The sequence below is a fragment of the Lynx canadensis genome, chromosome B3, assembly GCF_007474595.2.
Source record: "Lynx canadensis isolate LIC74 chromosome B3, mLynCan4.pri.v2, whole genome shotgun sequence".
NCBI lineage: Eukaryota > Metazoa > Chordata > Mammalia > Carnivora > Felidae > Lynx > Lynx canadensis.
Genome location: NC_044308.2, coordinates 6,577,398 through 6,602,058, shown reverse-complemented (window position 1 = coordinate 6,602,058; position 24,661 = coordinate 6,577,398). Strand labels below are relative to the sequence as shown.

General features: G+C 53.6%; 1 protein-coding gene across 1 annotated transcript in view; it reads left to right on the top strand.

Annotated features, from left to right (window-relative positions):
• The first annotated feature begins 6,668 nt into the window (after positions 1 to 6,668).
• ACAN (aggrecan) overlaps positions 6,669 to 24,661 on the top strand; it is a 39,204-nt gene continuing 21,211 nt past the window's right edge. The window contains 10 exon segments of the mRNA XM_030320253.1: positions 6,669 to 6,738; positions 9,088 to 9,471; positions 10,347 to 10,521; positions 12,620 to 12,747; positions 14,041 to 14,334; positions 16,195 to 16,596; positions 18,651 to 18,825; positions 19,348 to 19,475; positions 20,478 to 20,771; positions 22,631 to 22,840. Coding sequence (XP_030176113.1) covers positions 6,669 to 6,738; positions 9,088 to 9,471; positions 10,347 to 10,521; positions 12,620 to 12,747; positions 14,041 to 14,334; positions 16,195 to 16,596; positions 18,651 to 18,825; positions 19,348 to 19,475; positions 20,478 to 20,771; positions 22,631 to 22,840 — 2,260 coding nt within the window.

Here is a 24,661-nt window from a genome sequence, read left to right as displayed (position 1 = left end):
AGTGGGTGAAGGAAATCAAGACAGGCCAGAGAGGAAAGAAATCGGTGTCTTCTCAAGTCTTATATGAGCTCCGTGCCCTGACCAGGGTCTCCCCCTTTCTGTTCCATGTTGTGCTCACCACCCCCCTCCACAGGCAGGACCTTCACCTACAAGACCACATATGCCTTCAGCAGAGTGAGGGCAGATCTGTTTTTATTGTGGAACCAGCATCCTGCTAGGCCCCTGGTCAGGACGGTGAGGTTGGCCACCGATCGGCGTTGGCAGAAACAGCTCCTTGGGCTAATTTCTGAAGCTGACGTTCAGAAAGGGCTTCCGTCCCTTAGCTCCCCTGTCCCTGTCCCCTGCCCCTGTGGGATCAGCAGCACAGGAAGCAGCTCTTCCAGCTGCCAGAGAGAGTGGGACAGTAAGGAAGGCCCAGAAGACCCAGCTCAAGGGAGGGCTCTACTGGCTTTCCTCCTGAGTTGGCTGATGGGAATCCAGCTACACCAAGTGATATTCATGTTTTTGCAGGTACACTGGCTGAGACAAGACCCGCTTAATCAGGAATGGCTCGGTTAGAGCTTTTTACTTTTGAATTTTTATTAAAACAATTAAAACAATTGTTTTATTAAAACAATTTTGGCTCAGGTCACGATCTCGCGGTCCGTGAGTTCGAGCCCCGCGTCGGGCTCTGTGCTGACTCTCAGAGCCTGGAGCCTGCTTCGGATTCTGCGTCTCCCTCTCTCTCTGCCCCTCCCCTGCTTATTTTCTGTCTCTCTGTCTCTCAATAATAAATAAATATTAAAAAAAAAACTTTAGAAAACTAAAAAAAAAAAAAACATTGACCTTTTTTTAACGTTTATTTATTATTGAGAGACAGAGCTCGAGTAGAGAGACACGGAATCTGAAGCAAGGCTCCAGGCTCTGAGCTGTCAGCATACAGCCCGATGCGGGGCTTGAACTCGCAAACCGTGAGATCATGACCTGGGCCAAAGCCAGTCACCCAACCAACTGAGCCACCCAGGCGCCCTCTGATTAGAGCTTTTTAAAAACCCACCTGAAAATTCCTGGAAGGAAGTTAGCAAGGACCACCTGCAGTTCTGCAAGCAGAAGTGGATTTGTGTAGCGGCCATCCTTCTTCCTCGAGCATCTTCCCTGTCAGGCTTTGGGGAGGAGCCGCCATGCTGGGCTGCAGGAACCAGTCCTCCTGGGGTTTCTGGGGGCACAGGGAGAGCCAGGACTGGGGACACCTGCAGGACTCCTCCCTGCGGATGGATGGTCCAAGAGTGGGTTAGGGCTGTCACTTGGGAACTCACTCCGCCCCCCAGACTCGACCCTGCATGAATGGTTGTCAAGAATTTAAGATGCGTCAGTGACAGCAGAGCAAATAACAAAATAGGAAAAAGGAAATCAAAGATATGGAAAAAGACACGGGTAGAGAGAGACTAAGGAATGGGAGGAAGAGGGAGAGAAGAGAAAGAGGGGGAAATACAAAAAGAATATTCACATGCACAAAAAATACCTTCACAGTTCTCATGGGGGTGAAGCTTGCGTTGTGATTCCAGTTTACAGATGGGAAAACTGAGGGCTTCCATGGGTTCCCCCGTGGGTTAGGACAGAGCTAGGACTGTAATCAGCTTCCTGGCTCCCCCTTTCCATACCTTCCCACCATGTCTGGTTAGAGTATATGGAAAATTAGGAGGTGTGTTCGGGGTCACTCTGGCTAGATGTGTCCTTGGTGTGGGACTCCTGCCCCTTTCTCTATGCTGGGTTTGAAATCCCAGTGTTAAGTGCATATGTCAATACTGTTATGCACAGACGTAGGAAGGGGCTTGTCCATGAACAACAAGAGACATGGTTGTGAGATTAGCCTGCAAATAAGTGATATGATGGAGGCCAGTGGCTGGAGGAACGGGTGACCTTGGTCCTTTTCAATCCTTTCCTCAGGACTTAAGTCACGGACATAGAGCTGCTTAGTTACTGACAAATCTTACTGGTCAATCAGTCTACCAAATTCCAATGTCCACTGGTTCATCAATAAGTAGTATCGAAAATCATTTTTGTTGTTCCCAGCGCTGTGTGAGTTAACACGGAGGGAATTCTTTTTTTTTTTTTTTTTAACTTAAAACTGGTCTTTAATCCTTAAGGAGGTCATGATCTGCATGATGAGGCAAAGCTAGCATCTATAGGAGAAAAAACAAAGTGCTAACCTGGCTGTAGCCCAGTTGTGAGAGGAGAACCAGCCTTGTTCTTTATTTAGTATTAGTTACTTCCGGTAGTGTGCTGATAAGCCCACTCCCAAAAAGGGATAGCAAGACAGAAGTCCCCGTTTGTAGTGTTCCCTCATTTCCGTGCCAGAAATGTTCCCATCATGACCAATTTCTGGCTACCAATGTGATGTCGTTGAAAACGGAGTTGGGAAGAGATATCCAAAATTGTCTCTGGCCAGCCAGTGCAGGCTGGCTGTGGCATCCCAGTAGTTCTCCCTGGGGCCCTGGGAAGGGAAGACCCTATTTGTCACACCCCTGGGCTGCACATGGGCTGTGACCTTCCCAAGGTCACATGCCATTATTGGGACGCTGGCATGAATCAACACAGCCATGTACATCACAGGCGAGCAGTATGTATCTCTCTAGCTGAGATGTGCTGAATGCAAAATGGGAGTGGTCTACCCCCAAAAGCCATGCACCTCATAGATGCTTAGCCTCCAGCACCCCTTCTCCTCCTTCAGAGGCCTAGGGTGCTTAGGCCTCCATTTATTCATTCATTCATTCAGCAGATATTTTCTGATTGACCTCTCTCTGGGCTGGGTGCTCTGCCAGGGGCTGGGGAGACAGGGAGGCACAAGACAGATGTGGCCACTGCCTAGTAGAGCTTACAACATGGGATGATGATGACCACGCCCCTAGTTCTGGTCCTGGTTCCGTCTTCAACTTACTATGTGGCCTTGAGCAAATCCCTTAACTTCTTTGGACCTCCGTTTCTTCACCTGTAAAATGAAGGAGTTGAACTTGACATGCACTAACGTCTGTGGCTCCAGGAAGAAGGGTGAGATCTGGAAGGTACATGAGGAAGAGTTGAAGGAACTGGGCAGCTCTGTGGGAGACGACAGGACCCCTGAAGATCTGGCATGAGTCCCTTGCAAGAGGAGTGGACATTTTTATTGCGGTCCCTGAGAGTAGAGCTCGTGGGTCGAAAGTATAATGGGGGTGGGTCATTCAGACCCCAGCTTGGAAGATGTTGAACACCATCCCAGCTGCCCAGCCGTGGCATGAGCCACCTTGTGAATGGGCACCTCCTATTCAGTTAGAGACTGCAGACCACGTGCCTCAGATGCACGTGGACAGGATCCCTGGCAGGGAGGTCACGGCTGTGAAGCCCCAGCCGCTGGGTGCTCTTCCAGCCCACACATCTGGAGAGGCTCACCCAGTCCTGCCACCGGGGACGTGGGGGGCAGTGGTGCTGACGGATGCCTACTGAGTTCCGAGCTGGAGACACGGCCCCCACCCTCAAAAGGGAACCTGACTGTCACATTATCTCTCTCAGTCTTGAAACGGCCATGGGGGTGGGTCCTGTGTTATTAAAGTAGGAGGTGGCCACGCCAGGACCAGGACTGGATACCTCCGGCCTGGGGGGGGAGCAGGGTGTGCCTCAGGTCCGGGGGTCTCCACTGCACGGTGCGGGAACAGAGAGATTCAAGGCAAGCGGGTAAGCTGCCCACCCAGTGTCTCAATCGGGTGGAGTAAAGGCTAAGGCCACGGCCACGGCCAGGTTGGCACCCGACCACGTGACAGAGGCTAGCTGACGAGGAGGCGGAGGGTTTCCCTATCTACACGCACACGCACACGCACCCTCAGCTCAGTTTAAAAGCCCCGCTAAGCTTGCTTTCCCCCGTCGGGTCTCCCAGCACTTCTCTCCCGAGGAAGCCAGCTCCTTGACGACCAACCCAACCACACACGGAACCCCTCGCACCCCGGCCTTCATCCAGCACCCACTTCCTGCTCCCCCAAACTCCTCTTTCCCCTTCCTTTCTGACGCCCCTGTCCCCTTGCTCTGCCCTGGCCACACATTCCCCCTCGCCTCCACCTGGCTTTGCTTCCCATGGAGAAAGGCCTCCCTGTTGACCGTCTGGCAGTGCCCACCTCCTCCCATAAAAGACTCAGTGAGTCCTGGAGACACTTGGAACCCAGACAGAATGGAATTTCTCCCTATTTTCTTTACAGCTGAGAAAACACACACACACACACAAGAGCATATTTATTGCGATGTTTCTAGCCCAAAGTTTGTCTTTAAAAAAAAAAGAAGAAGAAGAAGAAGAAATAAAATTAGTTTCTCTGCCCAGTCCACCCTACCCCAAGCCTCCACCCTTTTCATTCCTGGTCGAGGCCAAGGAGAAACACAGAGCGGGCCCAAGCCCCACAGAGAAGCACTGCATCCCAGACAATATCAGTCTTGTTCACAGAGTTTGGGAAGAAACACACCTCCGAAAACATACACAAAATTTCCCAGTGGAGGGTGTTCTGAGGGAAGAACAGGCGGGCCCTGTGTCTGGACACAGTATCCCTGAGGCTGTGGGAGAGAGGAGCCCACAAGTCTAGCCCCCTCCCCAGACCGGAGGGGACACCTTACCCTTTTAGCCTCAGTGGGGCCGGGGGTGTCATACCGGGCCTGAACAGGAGTGCCCACAACTCAGTGGCCCCTCACGGTCCCAGCACCTGGAACCCCAGAGATCGTTTTTGGAAGGCAACATCGGAGGAAAGTCCCTGAGGAGAGAAGCAAGGGGCTGCTTGGTAGGTCTCTGGCATTTTCCAGACTTCCTATGGTGTGAAGGAAACGTGCCTCACGCATTCGTCTCTGTCCCCCCAGCAGGGCCACACAGACAGCCCTTCCATCCCTCAGGTGACCAACGTATGTGGCATGAATGACAGATTGTGATAGAAAGAAAGGTCACTCAAAACAACAGGCCAGGTCACCCAAAAGGGTTCCTCAGAGTCCTGTCCCCTGCCCCCCCCCCCCCCAGGCATTCCTGGGATGGCAGCCCAGGAGCCCCCCCGCTGATGGTGACTGAGCCAACAGCGACACCTGCTGGGCCATCAGACTCTGACCCAGCAGAGAACCCGGGGGCGTCACCCCAGCTTCCCAAAGCCCCCCGGAAGCTCCATTCATGTCTTTAGTTCCAGATCCTCCACCCCCTCCCCCTCCAGGGCTGCCTCTCTCCTCCCCAAGGAGCATCTGTGATGCAGACACTTCTCAAACCAAAATTGAATGCTCCCACACCGGAGAGGAGGGCAGGATGGGCCCCAGCACAGGACCCTCCTGCAGGAGAGCTCAAGGGACATCGTCGGGCACGTGTCAGGGAGTGCCAGTCACAGGCCTCCGCAGCGTGACTGCACACCCTCTAACCAACGGTGCTCATCTAGGCCGCATATTAGAAGCATCTGGGAGCTTCTGAATGCCTGAAGACCAGGCTGACGCCCAGGTGATTTCAGTGCACAGCCAAGGCTGACAACCACTGCTCTGGCTGACCTCTTAGAAATTTCATGGGGTCTTTTGAGGGTCTGTGCATGGTCCACTTGGAGTCAAGAGCCCAATTGTGCAGGGAATGCCTTTATGATGTGATTGTCACATATCTGTATACTTGGCGTGACAGTTCTCCAGCAGAAAAGGAAGGTTTTTCTGATGCACATGAAGTCATTGTTGAGGCCAGCAGGAGGGCTCCGGGGGTCCTGGACTCTCATTGCCCTCCTACATCATTAACCTGCCCATCCCTGAGCCTCCTCAAGAGCTCTCTGGGTGGGCATCCTTCCCCTGGCTTGAAGCAGGCCCCTGAATTGTGCACGAAAGCTTGGAGCATTCTTCATCCTAAACACACAAGGTTCTTGAATTTGAAGTTGGTGACAGGTCTGGATTTCATCAGGGAGGTTGGCTAACTCATTTCATTTCTCAGGGATTCTGACAGGGATCTCCAGAGAGGAAGAGGCAACTGGAGGTATGCATACATAGAATAAGAGATTTACTAGAAGGACTTGGCTCACATGATTACAGAGGTATCAGGCAAGCTGGGGGCCCAGGAGAACCAGGGTGTCGTTGTAGCCTGACTCTGAAGACTCGAGACCCAGGAAGAGCCACTGTCTGGGTTCAAGTCTGAAGGCGGTTTGAAGGTCATCAGGGAAGAGGAATTCTCTCTCTCTCCTGGGGGAGGTTCAGCCTTTTTTGTTTTATTCGTACCATCAACTGATTGGATGAGGCCCACCCATATTAACAGGCCAATCTGCTTTAGTCTACCAACTTAAATGCTCATCTCGCCCAAGAACACCCTCACAGACACACCCAGAATAACATTTGAACACATACCTGAGGACCCCAGGGCCCAGTCAAGCTGATATAAAATCAACCATCACAGGGATCCTTCCAGATCAGCCTTTGCAGATTAGAAGATGGGAGGTTGCCTAGAAAGGACAGGAGGTTTCCAGCCTGCCACGTGCAATGAAACCGAGAAACCTGTGAAGGCTTTGTGAAGAGAGGATTCTTGCAGAAGGCATCCCTCCAACCACATGTAGCCTCTTTATCTTGATGCGATTTCAGATCCCTGCACGTGGAATTTATCACCTTGCGTCCTATGCCCACGTGACCCTCAACCGCACTGTGGCTGAACCTAACTCCTCTGCCTCCCTTCTTCCAGGTGAACTATGACCACTTTACTCTTGGCGTTTGTGACTCTGAGGGTCATTACAGCAGCCAGCGCAATAGAAGCTTCAGGTGAGGACACTCCCGTGCGTGTCTCATGTGTCCAGCAGGCACTGAAGACTGGATTCTGGGTACTGGGTCCCGAACTTAGTGCTGCTACTCCCAGGGTTATGATTTCCCCTTTCCTGGCCTTTTCCTGGCCTTTTCCTGGCCCTGGCTCTTTCCTATCGAACGAAGGCAAGGCTAACCACAAGGGATGAGGGCGACACGCGTGCGTCCAGGAGCCCTTGCTTGGGTACTGCTTCTCCCGGCTGCCCTCTAGGATGGACAGAGAGCATGAGGGGGAGAGCTCCTGGCAGGTGCCCATCTTCCCAGTCTCCCCTCTGTGGACCTTACCCCAAATTGCCACACACTGAGCTTGGGGTAGAGGCAGGATATAGATAAGCCAAAAGAGGAAATGCCAGCAAGGGAGGATCAACTGGGATATCAAAGAAGAGAAACTTGCTTTGAGAAGGGGTCAGAAAGAAGCCACCAACAAATCACACAGGTCTTTGTCTATCAAGGCAAGCCATCCTCAGGGAAGACCCCCCCCCATGGTCTCTTACATGTGGCAGGCACTAGGTGGGTTTCTGGTCATCAGGCCCTAAACCAAATGAACAAACTATCCACTGACCCCAGGACGGGTTTGCCCCAAAGTGGGCTGTATCTCCCTTAGACCCAGGCCAGAGAGGCCCCTGCTCTGGGCCATGCACTGTAGAGGCCTTCCTCTGGCCCTCCTCCAGCCCCAGTGCTCCTTAAAGGATGAAGAATCTGTAGGGCCAATGAGACATGTCCACACAGATCTATGCTCCCCCTTTAGACCACACTGGGTACCTAGGATGCCCCTAATTCCCTGCCCAAGTGGACCCAAGCCACTTCCAGAGACACATAGGTGTCTCCTCTGGGCCCATCCTCCTAGACGGGGGACCATTCCCCTGGTGTGAGCTACCCAAGGCCCGTGGGAGGAGTCAAGGGGTGGCCGTTTGTATGGGGTGTGGACGGAGCTGGGGCGTGAGGGCTGGGGTAAGCACCGAGCCCTCACGGGGCAGAGACGTGGCAGAGAAGCCGGCCTCCTGCGTGGCCACCCAATCCAAAACTCCAAGGAATCCAAGAATTCTAAATGTGAGTCTGGCTTCTCCTTTTGAAAGGTATCGTTGTCCAATAGCAAGATAGAACATATTTTATTTAACAATCCTGTGGCCTTGATTTATAACTTTTAAATATTTATACGCAGGCTCTATGGGTCTCCATCTGTACTCCTTCTCTGGGAGCCACAGATACCCGGCCCCGGGCCGTAACCTGGGTGGTTTGTCCACACAGGCAAACCGGTTCCTAGGATTGGTTGAGAGCTTTAAAAACTGCAGGGTTGGACACTGCTGTCACTCTTAGCTCTCCCCAGAGAACCGCCAGCGCTAAAACCATGCTGTGTTACGGGGCATGGGCTGAGCCCTCAGAGGGAGATTTTTGTGGAAGGACCTGGTGGTGGCTGCCCAGGACATCAGAAGGTTGGGTCTGGACCCCAAACATTCCTGGCACCCCCTTACTTGCCCTGTTGTGTGTCTACCACCCACAAATATCTGGAGCATTTTTATTTTCAACCTGTAGGCTCTCCTGGAAAAAAAAGGGGGGGGCCATAAGTGTATGGCATGCCATGAAAGGTGCTATTTTTGCAAAAGCTGTTTCTTTCCCGTCCCAGGAGGATCTTTTATTTCTGACAGGATTTTGGTCCCTACTAACACTCTCCATGAGTTTTTGTGGAGCTGATCATCCCCCCCCACCCACCCCACCCACCCCGGTCTGATTCTTTGCAGACATATGTAAATGTAAGACCCCTCCCCCCTCCGTTCCCCAACAGCAGAAGAGAATGCCTTATCCCTCAGCAAAGTCGGGACAGAGTCCAAAGTGGACCCCCTCAGCTGGGACACGCCTTTGAAGTTTCGCATCGGAGCTTTAAACATTGTGTGGATTTTTGTTTTCTTCCCCATAATAATTTTTCCTGCCCCAACGTGATGTTTTTCCCCAAAAATCTTTGAGTCAAGCTGTCACTCCAGGAAGATGATCCTGTTTGTCTTATGGCTTGGCATCCCCCGGGGTACCCCAGTTTGAGAAACAGAGAGGAGGCTGTCAGCTCTGGAGCTTTCCTTGCCCTCCGCTGCAGCCCTTTCCCAGCTCCACAGTTCCTGTCTCGTGGCACAGAGACCAGGGGGCTTGAGGAACGCTGCTCTGGAAAAGGTGTAACAACACTTTCCGGGAATTCCCGATGGCACAGGAGCGGCCCCCACCATAGATACGGACAAGCTCACGGGCTTTTGTCATTTCCAAAATGACAGGGAGGCTGGGCGGTCCTCTCTCGGCACTAACAGCTCTGTCTCTCCCCCACAGACCCTGACAACTCGCTGAGTGTCAGCATCCCCGAACCGTCCCCCCTGCGGGTCCTCCTGGGGAGCTCCCTCACCATCCCCTGCTACTTCATCGACCCCATGCACCCCGTGACCACCGCCCCCTCCACCGCCCCCCTCTCCCCGAGAATCAAGTGGAGCCGCATTTCCAAGGAGAAGGAGGTAGTGTTGCTAGTGGCCACGGAAGGGCAGGTGCGGGTTAACAGTGCCTACCAAGACAAGGTCTCGTTGCCCAACTATCCGGCCATCCCCAGCGACGCCACCTTGGAAATCCAGAACCTGCGTTCCAATGACTCTGGGATGTACCGCTGTGAGGTCATGCACGGCATTGAGGACAGCGAGGCTACCCTGGAGGTCGTGGTGAAAGGTGAGGACCTCCCACGGGGATGCTGCTTCGCCTGGGGAAAGAGCCAGAACAGTATCCTCACAGCAGTGGACCCAGACAGGCTGGTTTTCAGATCCCAGCTGCCCCCCACCCCCAGCTTGCACCTCCCTCAGTCAAGTCAGTTAGCTTCAGCTGCTGCCCCTGTAACACGGAGCTGGTACTGTCATTCTCTCTGGACTTGGAGGGAATTAAACACGTCCTAGCCACAGTCACCTGTAAATGAAAGTTTGTGTTGCACAGCAATCCCAGGATTCAGTGGACCTTGTGCTCCTCCCCATCTTACAGACTAGTAAACTGAGGTTAAGTGACCTGCCTGAAGTTTCCCTGGAAGTGACTCTTCACCCAAGTGTCTTTTCCCTCCCCCAGCCCCTCCCCCCAGCCCCATTCTGTTCCAGAAGCCAAAGAAAAAGATGAAGTCTCTCTGGTTCCCTTCTCTCGATGGCCCACAGGGAATGGTTGTGGCCTTTCGGTTGGCTTGAGAACAGGGCTCACACTAGGATGCCCCTGGGCTGAGGATACATGGGGCTCTAAGTGTCCCTCTCCCCAGAGAAAAGATGGGGTTCCAAGAAAAAATTAAAAGGAGGCAGATTTTAGTTGAATTCAAAGAACTTCCTGATTATCAGAACTATAGAGACTCAAAAAAGATACCTTGTGAGGTAGTGAGGTCCTGTTACCGGAGGTGTTTCAGCAAAGGCAAGAGGGCCACGTGCGAATGTGGAGAGGAGGTCTAGGCATCAGCTAGAGGCCCGGGGCAGATGTCCCTCGGGCCCCTTAGGGACCACAGCCACAACTCTTCGAGGTCTTCGATGGCCGGAGGCCGTGCCTGACTTGCTGTCCCGCCCACGCGTGTCTTGCAGGCATCGTGTTCCATTACAGAGCTATCTCCACACGCTACACGCTGGACTTTGACAGGGCACAGCGGGCCTGCCTGCAGAACAGTGCCATCATCGCCACACCCGAACAGCTGCAGGCTGCCTACGAGGACGGCTTCCACCAGTGCGACGCCGGCTGGCTGGCCGACCAGACTGTCAGGTGAGCCCCCGGGGCCACCCGCAGGGTGGGGTGGGCGATGGTCCCGAACACTGACCGGCACGGAGCTGGTGCCAGCCCGACACCGTGGCCGGCCTCGGCGGGGGCTGGAGTAAGTGCCTTGGCCGCCTGTGACAATACGTCTGTCGTTATGCAGAAGCAGGCGGATTTGGGGCTGTTCGTTTATCCTGTGCGGTAAGATAGAATAAGGTCTCAGGTATTTTGTTTACAGAAAGCTTATCAGGTGCTTTTCTGGATAGCTCCAGTGCTACCGTGGAAATACTTTTATTAGCCGATAGGAATTCTAAAATAATACAGAACTTGCACAGAAAGCCTTTATGTGCCTTACTTTTAAAATGCTTTTAATGTTATTTATTTTTGAGAGGGAGAGAGAGAGCGTGCACGCAAGTGAGGGAGGGGCAGAGAGAGGGAGGGAGACAGAATCCGAAGCAGGCTCCAAGTTCTGGGCCGTCAGCACAGAGCCTGACGCGGGGCTCGAACCCACAAACTGTGAGATCATGACCTGAGCCGAAGTTGGACACTCAACCGACTGAGCCACCCAGGCGCCCCTGTGTGCCTTACTTTTTTTAAAAAAAAAAGGGGGGGGGTTTATTGTACTCATTTGAATATACAGTGTAATTTGCAAGACGGTAAATGTGGCCAGGGCAATCCGTCTCAGACATGCTCATGTGGGAGCTCACAGGGAGCCAGGACATGTCCTGGGGTGTCTGGGGGTTCTGCTCGTGGAAATCCCATGGCACCACGACCGGTCCAAATCCTAGCAGCTTTGCCCTACACGATCATTTTCTCCGTGCAAATTACACATCATTCTCCTTTCTGCCCACATTCCCCTTTGGCATGATGTCTTCACCAGTCCTTTAAACTTTGGTGTTTCAGGGGCGCCTGGGTGGCTCAGTCGGTTAAGCATCCAACTCCGGCTCAGGTCATGATCTCGCGGTCCGTGAGTTCGAGCCCCGCGTCGGGCTCTGTGCTGATGGCTCAGAGCCTGGAGCCTGTTTTGGATTCCGTGTCTCCCTCTCTCTCTGACCCTGCCCCATTCATGCTCTGTCTCTCTCTGTCTCAAAAATAAATAAACGTTAAAAAAAAATTTTAACTTTGGTGTTTCGTGTATTTTTTTTAGCTGCTTTACTTTTTTTGTTGTTTTTAATAATGCAAGACATATATAAATTAAGCTTTTTGGCACATTTTCCCCCCTACAAGTACAGCTGCTGAGGGATGGGTAGCCCAGCAGGACAGACAGAGCTCTGCCCTCAAGGGATCTCAGTCTGTGAGAGCGAGCCTGTTCAGGCGAGAGGAGACATCCATTCACAATGGATCCGAGCTCTCAACAGAAAAACCAGAACCGCAAAGCCTCCAGAGGAAAACAAAGGAAAATATCTTTGCAATCTTTGAGATTTTAGGACACAACACCCACTAAAAGGAAAACAAGACGAGACAGCAGCCTCACGTAGTCCAAGAGCCCACATCCCCAGCTCACAAACAGCTGGGCTCAGACCACAGCTCTGACACTTAGCCGCTGTGTGACGTTGGACAAATTGCTTAATGTCTCTGGGCCCCAGTTTCTTCCAGGCTAAAATGGAGTCTTTATAGCACTTGCCTCATTAGGTTGACGTGAGACCCAGATGATACAAAGCAGGGGTCAGCAAGAGACAGCCCGTGGGCCGAATCCAACCAACCTCGTTTCTGTGCATAAAGTTGTGTGGGAACCCTGTGGTGGTTTCACACCACAGTGGCAGGGTTGAGTGGTCAAGTTGAGACCCCAGAGGCTGCAAGCCCTAAAATATTTACCATCTAGCCTTTCTACAGAAGAGGTTTGCAGGCCCCTGATACAATATGTTCAGTACTGATAAAGAATCGGTAAAGGGGGCTGCCTGTAGTCACCACAAACTGTGAAAACACGCATCTCAGTAAAGCTTGGGAAAAACTGTAAAAACAAGTGGTCCACATACCCAGGGCAGATGCTGGCAAACACATCAGTGAGCCACTGTTTCCTCCCACGTCGGAGGGAGGGTACAAGGGCACAGGCCACAGGCCCCTTCTGTTTCCTGAATGTCACGCCCCCACTCTGGGTTCCTGGCAGGTACCCCATCCACACTCCGAGGGAAGGCTGTTACGGGGACAAGGATGAGTTTCCGGGCGTGAGGACATACGGCATCCGAGACACCAATGAGACCTATGATGTGTACTGCTTCGCTGAAGACATGGAAGGTGAGGCCCCACCCCCGTCCCCAAAGCCCCTGCCGGTGCCCTTCTCCCCACTGACACTCGGGATCACACGGGCCTCCTCTGGGGCAGGGCTCTAGCCCAGCTGCAGCCCATACTCAACCCCTCTGCCATGCACAGGGAGAATGGGAAGGAGGGAAAGGGCCTGCAGGCCCCTCACTGTCCACTTAGGAAAGGGCCTCAGGGGCCCCAGGCACCTGCCAAATGTTTGGCACCGCTCCTGGGCCCGAGAATGCTTGTCTCTGCCTCTCCCCTGGGACCGCCCCTCCCAGCCAGGATGCCCCACCGCTCAGTGCTCGGACCAGCCTGTCAACGTCCCAAGGTCCACTGCACCAGCCCAGCCCGGCCCCCCTCACCGAGGACACCCCAGGCTGCCCCAGGGTGGGCCGAACAGAAACGTAGTTCCCAGGAGAGCTGGCTGCCCCCCCCCCACCCTCTCTCGGCTTCCCCGCTGCCTGCCCCCAGCCCCATCCAGGCAGTCTCCGTGGGCTGGTTCTGGAGGGCCCTGGAGGATAGCGGGAAGGGACCGGGAGTCTTTCTCTGCTTTGTAGAGGGTGCTGATTTTGGTCCCAGTCAGAGCTTCCCAAGTTACCCAGCCATGTGGATGGCAGCTCTTCTCCCATCTGTACCCATCACCCCTTTGGACATTCCAGACCGCAGCCGCTGCCCCCAGCCCCAGCCCCACCCCAGCTCGCAGCTTCTCCCAGGAAAAGACCTGACAACCTGACTCATTGGAGGCAGGGACAGTCCCCCGCTTTCTCACCTGTGTGCTCCTTTTCCTCATTCTCATGCCTGGGCCCAAAGCCTGTTAGGGAGCAAGCAGCTGTGTCCCCATTCTTGGGCACTGCCCATCAGTGCTGCCCCTGAACAGGGCCAGCCAGCACCTTCCCCGAGAACAGGTGCCCACCAAGCACCCCTAACCCCCCTCACATAACTTTCTTAGGTTTTTGCAAATAGTAAAAAAGAGCTCAGAAGCCCCCACTAATGCCCTTATAGATGCTGCAGGCTAGAGACCCCAGTTTGAGAACCACTGCTCTAAGGGTCAGAGTTCAATGCCTGCTCGTCCCGTCAGAATGGGAAGTTTTGTAAAGGATTGCTTGCATGGGCGATGCTTAACTCGTAGGAGAGATGCCCCGGGAGGAGGATGTTCCACAACAGAGTGCGTGCAAGGATGATTTGGAGCAGGATTTGGGATCCTAGCAGCCACGTGGATTGGCTGGGGATGCAGGGCAGGAGCTGGGAGGGAGATCCTCACTCCGCCGGCCCCGTCCTTCGCAGGCGAGGTCTTCTATGCCACATCTCCGGAGAAGTTCACCTTCCAGGAGGCAGCCAATGAGTGTCGGCGGCTGGGCGCCCGGCTGGCCACCACAGGCCAGCTCTACCTGGCCTGGCAGAGCGGCATGGACATGTGCAGTGCTGGCTGGCTGGCCGACCGCAGTGTGCGCTACCCCATCTCCAAAGCCCGGCCCAACTGCGGGGGCAACCTGCTGGGCGTGAGGACCGTCTACCTGCATGCCAACCAGACGGGCTACCCTGACCCCTCATCCCGCTACGACGCCATCTGCTACACAGGTGGGGCTGGGGGGGGGGGGGACTGGGGACCGGGAGGGGGGTCATGCCACGGAAATTGGGGCCCAGAGGAGGGGGGCTTGGAACGGGTGTTTGTTTCTACTCCTTCTCAAGGGGCCACAGGGTGCCTGAACTTCATGTTTCAGCAATCCCGCCCCTTTCTTTCTTTCTTTCTTTCTTTCTTTCTTTCTTTCTTTCTTTCTTTCTTTCTTTCTTTCTTTCTTCCCTTCCTTCCTCCCTTCCTTCCTTCCTTCCTTCCTTCTTTCCTTCCTGAGAGGGAGAAAGAACAAAAGAGCGAGAGGAGGAGAGAGGCAGAGGATCCAATGCAGGGCTCCAACTCACGAACTGTGAGATCATGACCTGAGCTGAAGTCGGAATCTTAACCGACTGAGCCACCCAGGGGCCCCAGCATCTCCCGTTTTCACTAGCTCCTGGAAGAGTCACGTAGAACCACTGTAGGCACCAGCATCCAGCCCTGTCTCATCGTCGGCTCAGAATAGGGTTAAAAGCACGAGCTTTAGAGTCTGCGCTTTCTCAGATTTGAATCACAGCCCTGCCAACGTTTACTGTGAGGCCGGGGAAAGCCTCGCCTTCCCCATCTGTCTGAGGGGAAGGTGGCGGGGCCCTGACCTGGAACCATGCCGCACAGGCAGGCACTGTTACCCACCCTCATAAATCAAATGTGCTTAAAAAGACGGGCTTTTTAAAGACGCACACTTAAAATGTGCTTTAAAAGACGCACACTTAGGGGCGCCTGGGTGGCGCAGTCGGTTAAGCGTCCGACTTCAGCCAGGTCACGATCTCGCGGTGCGTGAGTTCGAGCCCCGCGTCAGGCTCTGGGCTGATGGCTCGGAGCCTGGAGCCTGTTTCCGATTCTGTGTCTCCCTCTCTCTCTGCCCCTCGCCCGTTCGTGCTCTGTCTCTCTCTGTCCCAAAAATAAATAAACATTGAAAAAAAAAATTTAAAAAAAAATAAAAATAAAAAAAAAAATAAAAATAAAAGACGCACACTTAAAAAGAGTGCGGGGGGAGAGGTTTGACAGGCAATTTATTTTGAAAATTTAGACTAAAACCTTTAAAAATGAGATTTTTCTCTTATAGTCCACACAGTCTAGGTTAGAATCACAACCCCATGCTAATTCTTAGAGGGGGAAAAAACCCCCAGTAATATGGGGCTGCATCACTTTATGACAAAATTGATGATGGTGTGATGGCATAGCTCACTTCACGTTTGACCGTCATAGCTGGTCTTACATGAAGATGGGTATTTTTGCAAAAGTAATGAGGATTTCCCCCAAAGCCTCTCTTAACCTTTCAGTATCCTTAGCAGCTTTTTCAAAGTGGTAGCACCCTTGTGGATTTCATCTTTCTTAAATTATGGGCTGGTCGTTTCTGCCAGACCCTCGTTTGCTCACGACAGACACACGCAGGTGCCTTATGTCACTTTTATCCGTTTCGTGAGCTCCCACATCTTTGGCAAGGTTTTCCAGTTCCACTTTGTAACTGATTTACAACGTCCTATTGGCTAGTTACAACGTCAGATGGTCAACAAGGCACCTGGACGATAGGTAAGGAGGCAATGGGTGTTGATCAAGAACAGATCCTGGAGCTGGACTGGTTTTCTGAGCGGTGAGCTGCTTGGTCAATATCTCGTGCTATGATGATGTTGCGTTCTTTTGCAACATGGAAAGGCCTCCTAGAATGAGCGCGCGCAGAGTTGAAGCCGCCCGCAAAGGGTCCGGCAAGGTGCCGAGGCACCGTGAGTTTTCCTCCCCTGGTGGGGGAAGCCGGTGGATCCGATGCCCGTCTCCCTCAAGCCAGCCCCAGGCTGAGCCTCTAAAGCCGGTCTTTCCCCCTGCCCCAGGTGAAGACTTTGTGGACATCCCAGAAAACTTCTTCGGGGTGGGTGGTGAGGAGGACATCACCATCCAGACAGTGACCTGGCCTGATGTGGAGCTGCCTCTGCCCCGAAACGTCACCGAGGGTGAAGCCCGAGGCAACGTGATCCTTACTGTGAAACCCATCTTTGACGTCTCCCCCACTATCCCGGAGCCCGAGGAGCCCTTCACGTTTGTCCCCGAAGTAGGGGCCACTGCCTTCCCTGAGGCTGAGAACAGGACTGGAGAGGCCACCAGGCCCTGGGGTGTCCCCGAGGAGTCCACGCCTGGCCTGGCCTTCACCGCCTTCACCAGCGAGGACCATGTGGTGCAGGTGACCGCAGTCCCAGGCGCCACCGAGGTTCCCGGGCAGCCACGATTGCCAGGGGGTAAGTGCCCGCCCCTCAGGGGGCCGCGTGGGGGCTAGGGGCAGGTGGAAAGAACTTGGCCTTAGGGATGTACCTTCAGCTTAACTTGAGACCTGGGCCAAGGCTTTCTCCTGTCAGACTCGGTTCTCCTTCTTTGTAAAAAAGGGGGATGGGCCAGAGCGGTGACCTCCATGCTTTTTTGCCACAGAGCGTTTCCTTCTAATGAAGTTATAGGTAGAAACCAGACTATGTGTCAAGCAGGTAAAGATGCCACATGGGTCTACGTGAAGTCGAATAAAGAACTGGGCCTCTTTTGCCCAGGGGTCCTTCTTGCCCCATCAGACACCCCCAAAGAACAGAGCCACTTGAGACCTTCTACAAAGGTGACCCCAGGGCTTCTCACAGCGCTGGCCTTCCAGGACAGGGGTCAGCAAACCAAGTTCCAGTGGCCAAATCCAGCTTGCCACCTGTTTTTAAATTTTTTTCAATGTTTTTTTATTTTATTACTTTGAGAGAGAGAGAGAGAGAGCAGGGGAGGGGCAGAGAGAGAGGGAGACACAGAATCCAAAGCAGGCTCCAGGCTCTGAGCTGTCAGCACAGAGCCTGATGCAGGGCTCGAACTCCCAGACCGGGAGATCATGACCTGAGCCGAAGTCAGACGCTTAACCAACTGAGCCACCCAGGCGCCCCGCCACCTATTTTTATAAGGCCCACAAACTAAGGATAGTTTAATAGTTTTAGATAGTCGGGGCACGAAGTCAAAATAAGAATAATACTCTAATATTCTGTGACGTATAACGAAAATTATGTACCATTCGAGATTTAATGTCCACAAATAACGTTTGATTGGACCAAAGCCACACCTATTTGTCCACGTGATGTCTGTGGCTAATTTAGGACTGTCATGGCAGAGTTGAATAGTTGTGACAGAAACCATTGAAGCCATGAAGAGTGAAATTGTCCTGTCTGGCCCTTTCCAGAAAATGTCGGCCAACCCCTGATCTAGGATGATGGTGTTCCAGGTGTTTAAGGAATGTCTGGAGACTTTGGATGTCACGTCACATAGAGCTCAGCTGTTCCCCATACTCCAATCCAAGAACCAGAAGGACATTCTGGGGTGGCTTTCCTAAGGGCCTTGGTGGTGTCCCCTCCTGGGGGAAGAGCAAATAGTCACTGTCTTCCACCATCACACACATGATGCCACCAAGCAGGATTTCAGCCTGAATTGCCCAGAGAAATACAATATGTTGGGAAGGAGAAATTGTTTGGAAGTTCCGGGGGTAACGCCAGCGATGGCCGGGTCTGAGGGTTGGCCCGGGACTGGGAAGAGCCCCACTGGCCACCATGTGAGAAGGCGCCAATGGACGGATGGGCACCTGCCACAGGACAGAGGATGTGGGATTTGCAGCTGTGATATAACCTGGCCGATCACCCGGGGAAGTGTCGAAAGCAAATGTGTGTGTGGCTGGATACAACAGGAAAGGCTGAGTAAATGGGGGGCTCAAGGACGGGGCCCCTTTGGGCACCTGGCCAAAGCCATGAGGACACTCCCCAGAATGTGCCCGGGGCACACCCACAAAAACTCTCACAGCCACTTTCAGAGAGGCCGCCCACCCCCCGGCCCCTGGGCCAAGTGGAAGAAATGCTAACGGTTGATGCATTCCTTAGCCTTTTCTGTATTTTCCGAATGTTCTGTAATGAACATGTATTCTTTTTGTCATGAGAAAAAAATGCGTTTGTTTTAAAGGGTAAAGGGACAAATGAGCAGTCTGGGAGTGAGGGGCCCAAAGAGGAAGGTTGGGGACACCCAGGGCAGAAGAGTCATCAAAGGCTTTCTCAGGGAGATGGAGTTCAGGAGCAGCTTGAAGAAGCAGAGGGAACCAGCTTGGTTGAGAAGACGATCAGAAGCAGGAAAGGAAGGAGGGGGTGAAGGGAAGTCACCCCTCAAGGAGCCAGAGCTCCCTCCATGCCCTCAAAGCCAGGAGGACCCGCCCCATGGGCACCGGCATGCTGGAATCCAGTCCCTGCCCTGAGCCTACCTCGTCTCTCCTTCTCTCCCTCCCCTCCCCACCCAGGGGTTGTGTTCCACTACCGGCCAGGCTCTGCCCGCTACGCCCTGACGTTTGCGGAGGCTCAGCAGGCCTGCCTGCGCACCGGGGCAGTGATCGCCTCCCCGGAGCAGCTCCAGGCCGCCTATGAAGCAGGCTACGAGCAGTGTGATGCTGGCTGGCTGCAAGACCAGACTGTCAGGTGAGGGGTGAGCCCAGCCCCGCTTCCAGCCCAGAACCGTGAGGGGTCGGGCTTGGGGAGCCAGAACCTGTCACGGCACCCAGTGCACAGTGGGCACCCAACACACTGTGCAATAATGAATGAGTTCATGACTCCACGGCCGCTCCCCTAATTTCTCCCCCAGAACCAAGGCACATTATCCTGAGTCGGTGGCGAAGGGCCCCAGGTGACATTAAGTCCTTGGTCATTGACCCCCAAGGAACAGGGAGGGAGAATCTCTCCTCGAGGCCCCCCCGCCCGGGTCCCCTCCAGCTCGACCCAATGCCCTTCTATACAGCCGGCTCTCTTCTGAAGCCAGGAATCCCCCCAGGGGCCCCCAGACCCTTTCCTCAGCCACACGGGGAGCTTGCCACGTAAGGGGACTGCTGTCACCGACAGTGCACCCTGCCAGAGTCCCAAGAGGCCTGCCAGCCTCACCCCGGGCCCCGCCTCTCCCGGCCCCTGGAATAGGCTTTCAGGTGCCCCTCCTGCCCTCCTTTGCAGATACCCCATCGTGAGCCCACGAACCCCATGTGTGGGTGATAAAGACAGCAGCCCAGGAGTCAGGACCTACGGCGTCCGGCCACCGTCCGAAACCTATGATGTCTACTGCTACGTGGACAGGCTCGAGGGTACAAGCCACATTCTCGCATTTGGGGCCCCGGCCAGGCGGGGGCTGGTGGGGAGACACAAAGAGGAGGGGGAATTACCATCCCCCCGGCTCTCTTCCCACCCAGGGGCAGAAAGGCCGGCCCAGCCCCTCTCTCGGGCCAAGCTCCTTCTCTCCCTCCGGAATGGTTCATGTGGGTCCCCCCAGGATTGCAGGCGAGGTCTCCACCATCCGCCTCTCGGAGAATCCCAGTGCCCTGGAACAAATGAAAGCCTCTGAGAAGTCCTGCAATAGAAAAACCTCTTTAACTTTGCTTAGCCAAGTGCCCAAGCTTAGTCAACCACAGACATTTTATTTTGTTGTGTTTCACGTCTTTTCGTTTCAATTATAATCATCAAATTACTATCCCATAGAACCCAATTTTGGAAATGCTGGCATTATGCTGGAAAGATTTTGGTATAGCCACTCACCTGTTTGGGGGACCTGGGGCAGGTTACTTAACCTCTCTGGGCCTCGGTTTCCTCATCTATAAAATAGGGCTGATTGTGCCTCATATCAGAGATTTCTGTGAGTATTAAATGAGATGTGTATGAGAAGGGCCCGGTACAGTAGGTGTCCACTAAATGTGAACCTCCTCCCCCCAATTCAGACAAGCAGCTGGGTACAGTTCTGGGTGCAGGGACCGAAACCCCAAGAGTGGCTACAGGACCCACCCCTCCCCTCGAGGAGCCCCCAGGGTGGGGGTGGGGGTTGCAGGTCCACAGCATTCGGGTACTCCATGCTTAAGTGCTGTGGTGTAGGGAGCACAGGGGGGTCGGAGGGAAGGTGCCCAAGGGAATGCCTCTCTTAGCAGAGGAGGGGGGTGCCCAAGTGGGACGGGGCAGTCTAGAAAATAGAAGGAGGGAGGCTGTTTCCATGTAGAGTGACCAACTGGCTTCAATTCTCTTGCCCCGGCCCCTGGGTGAGCTGAGGCTGCTCTGGCTGTGGACATGAGGGTCACACCTGCACCTGCCTCTGCCCCCAGGGGAGGTGTTCTTTGTCACACGCCCAGAGCAGTTCACCTTCGAGGAGGCCCTGGCATTCTGTGAATCCCATAACGCCACACTGGCCTCCACGGGCCAGCTCTACGCCGCCTGGAGCCGGGGCCTGGACAAGTGCTATGCTGGCTGGCTGTCCGACGGCAGCCTCCGCTACCCCATCGTCACCCCGAGGCCCTCCTGTGGCGGAGACAAGCCAGGCGTGAGAACGGTCTACCTTTACCCCAACCAGACAGGCCTCCCAGACCCACTGTCCCGGCATCATGCCTTCTGCTTCCGAGGTACGTGTTCTCACCTCTCCTCCAGCCTCCCTTCTGCCTGGGGGTGACTCCTCTGGCTTCACCCCTTCACACCTTCACTCCTGCCCGCTGTCCCCATCCATCAGAGCAAGGAGGGAAAAGTCAGTCCCTCTGGGGCAGGGCCAGCTCCGGAGCTAGCATGATCTTGAGCATTGACCCCAAGGCAAGTACATCCTTCTCAAGTTCCTCTGAGACAGGCAGAGAGAGGCGAGTGAAAGCTTGGGCTCTAAAACCAGGTTGACCTGAATTTTGATTACAGTTCTTCTGCGTAATAGCTGTGTGACCCTGGGTAAGTCACTTAACCTCTCTGTTCCTCTGTTTCATCTATAAAATAGTGATGTAATAGTTCCTACCTGAAAGGGTTTCTGTACCGATAAACTGGGATAGTGCACACAAAACACTTGGCATTGTGCTTGGGACATAGTAAATTCTCAGCAAATGTTAGCTTTACTGTTGTAAATAACACCCATATACACATGCACACATATATATACCGTCTTAATTTGCAACCCTTGCCAAGGTTTCTCCTGCTTCCAGATATTTTTGTGAGGAGTTGAGTCCAAGTGTTCTATTACGCTTCACTAATCACCAGAAACTCAGATTTTTAATTGACCTGTGCTGAGGACCCAGTGCGGATCAAACTACTTTACTAGCGGGAGTCCGAGAATTCTGTCATCAAACGGCCCAGGGGGTGTGGCTAGGGCGTGGCTAGGGCGTGGCCAAGGCTTAGGGCGGAGCTCTGAAGGGATGAGATCCTCGGGTCTGAAAGCACTGACTGGAACGTACGTAGGTTGTAGTCGCAGCTTGAGCCGTGTTTTATATATGATGCATCAAAGCTGAGTGTCTTTGTAGCTTCCTGTGAATGTAGAATTATTCCAAAACAAAGTTAATGAAAAATAAGACCTGAGCTTTGCCAAGTTTCTCAGACTTCCAGGGTCACCTTTTAAAACCCAGCTCGGAGAAAGCTCAGCCCCGCACCGCCAGCCTCACGAAAGCCAAACCCCTCCCAGAGGATGATGTGTCGAGGCTCTTGTGCCAGTACCGCTGTCGGGGCCCCCGGGCAGCAGAAGCCACACCAGTTAGTCTCCCTGTAAATGTTTACCCATGCACCGCCCCCCCCCCCCCCCCCCCCCCCGTGCACAGTCCCCGACCTTCCGTGAACTCGGCCTTTTCTGTAACTGCCAAGAGGTTTTGGCCTCTTTCCCGACCAAGCCCACCTCCGGTTTCCCCCAAACCAAAACAGTTACCCCCAGTCAATAAGTCCCTCCTTCACCCTCCAGTGCTGGGGTGACTTCATGGATTTTAAATCACAGCCTCCTATTTTTGACCCATAATTTCTGTCCCCAGGAAAGGCAGCGTCATGCCGTAGGTGAGAGCGGGGGCTGGTGCCAGATTCTTTCCTTCAAAGACTAGATCTGCCTCTTATAAGCCACTGACCCTGGGCGAGTCATTTAACTCTGTGCCTCAGTTTCCCTAGCTGTAAATGATATAGTACCTATCTCATAAGGCTGTTGTGGGATAAAATGATTTTATATACATAACACCTTTAAACAATGCCTGGCATGTATAATAGATTCTGCAGAAGAGATGTCCCAGACCGCCCTGAAATAATGTGTGTGCTGATGGTGTGTGCGTATCGAAATTGTGTAATTGATGCAGATAGCTCTTATTGAGGAAGACAGAAGCCATCTCACTGGGTTTGGGGAGGGGGGGCTGTCGAGGTCTAGCAAGGTTTTTGCACCAGCCTGGCCCCTCTCGGAATCTTCTAGCCCCCCTTGAGAAGGGCCAACCTGGGATGGGTCACTGGTAGGAAGGAATTCTCACCACCCTCATCTCTTTAGGTGTCTCAGCAGCACCCTCTCCAGGAGAAGAAGAGGGTGGCACAGCCACGCCCTTTGTGGAGGACTGGATCGCTACCCAAGTGGTGCCTGGTGTGGCTGCTGTCCCCTCCGGAGAGGAGACCACGACAAGCCCAGACTTCACCACTGAGCCAGAAAACCAGACGGAATGGGAACTGGCCTACACCCCAGTGGGCACTTCCCCACCACCAGGTCTGTGTGGCTAGGGCTCTGGGGTGTGTCCTAGGGTGGGACATGTGCTCTGTGTCCTCAGCCCTCTGTGTCACACTAGCTGAATGTGCTGCTCTGGGCAACGTCAGCCCCCGCAACTGGCCTCTAGGACAACGGTCAAGGGAAGAAAGGGGCAGCCTTGTTCATAAAGCACCTCTCACTCTGTCTTCCTGCATTTACACCCCTACCTTCCAGCCTTTTAAAAACTCTCTTGTGGGAGGATCTCTAATAGAGGGGTGAGGACCCAGAAGGGTAGTTGAAAGTGTGACCGTGACCTGTCTCCTTGCTTTGTTCCTCCTCCTATGTGTCTCTTCTGGGCCAGGCATCCCCAGCCAGAACTTCCTGAGCCCCATCTGTCCTGATAAAATCAGATGACACTCGATTGGATGAAAGTTTCTAGGCCCCTTACCCTGTTGGAAAAAGTGTTTTGTGGCCATAAGGGAAATGCTGGCTTACAGAAAGATTAACAGGTTTCCTCACTGCAGACCTTCTCAGGGCCGTTGGATATGCTAATATTTATTTGTATATTTATATTTTGAGAGAGAGAGAGAGAGAGTACCAGCAGGGGAGGGGCAGAGAGAGAGGGAGAGAGAGAGAATCCCAAGCAGGCTCTGCACTGTTAGCACAGAGCCCGATGTGGGGCTCGAACTCATGAACCGTGAGATCGTGACCTGAGCTGAAATCAAGAGTCGGACGCTTAACCGGCTGAACCTTCCAGGCATCCCCGCGTAAGGCTGAATTAAATGCACGGTAATGTGTGTGTGCTTAGTAGAGTCACCTCACCCAGGGGCACGTTCATTTGAAGGAACGAGTCCATCAGAGCTTCCCAGTTCCTCATCTAGTCGCTCAGGGCACTGTTCCCCAGCAATTCAGCCGTGCTCGGCGCTCCTCTGGGTGCTAGAAAGGCAAAGCCTGGCCTCCCTCCATGCCAGAAGGTGAGGGTGTGTCAGTGGAGCAGGTGGGATTCTGGCCCAGAGACCTCACCCAGCAGCCACACCCGCCTGTGACCCTTTCCTTACCTCCCCCTTCACCAGGACAAAAATAACAGTCCTCTTTGGCTTGAGTGTGTGGCTTGGCACAGGATCCTGGCAGCAGCTAGTGGGAGTTTCCACGGGAAGGGGCTCCAACGGACCCATAGAAACATTTTGCAAACCGGTTCCCTACCACCTTGCTGATTGACCATATCGGGAACCATCTGTACTGTTATTAACTCTACGTCCTTTTCTTTAAATTGACTTGCTTTTAAAAAGAAACCTAACAAAATGGGGCCCCTGGGTGGCTTAGTCAGGTAAGTGTCCGACTTCGGCCCAGGGCATGATCTCATGGTTCGTGGGTTCGAGCCCCACGTGGGGCTCTGTGCTGACAGCTCGGAGCCTGGAGCTGCTTCGGATTCTGTGTCTCCCTCTGTCTCTGCCCCTCCCCCTCCCCTGCTCATGCTCTCTCTCAAAAATAAATAAGCATTTATAGGGGCGCCTGGGTGGCGCAGTCGGTTAAGCGTCCGACTTCAGCCAGGTCACGATCTCGCGGTCCGTGAGTTCGAGCCCCGCGTCAGGCTCTGGGCTGATGGCTCAGAGCCTGGAGCCTGTTTCCGATTCTGTGTCTCCCTCTCTCTCTGCCCCTCCCCTGTTCATGCTCTGTCTCTCTCTGTCCCAAAAATAAATAAACGTTGAAAAAAAAATTAAAAAAAAAAAATAAGCATTTATGTACATATGCCCAACTAAAGTCCTCTTGAATGCCACGACTGCTATCCTGAACCCCCTACCCACCGCCAAGATTCTGCCTGGAGGGATAGCACCCACTGTG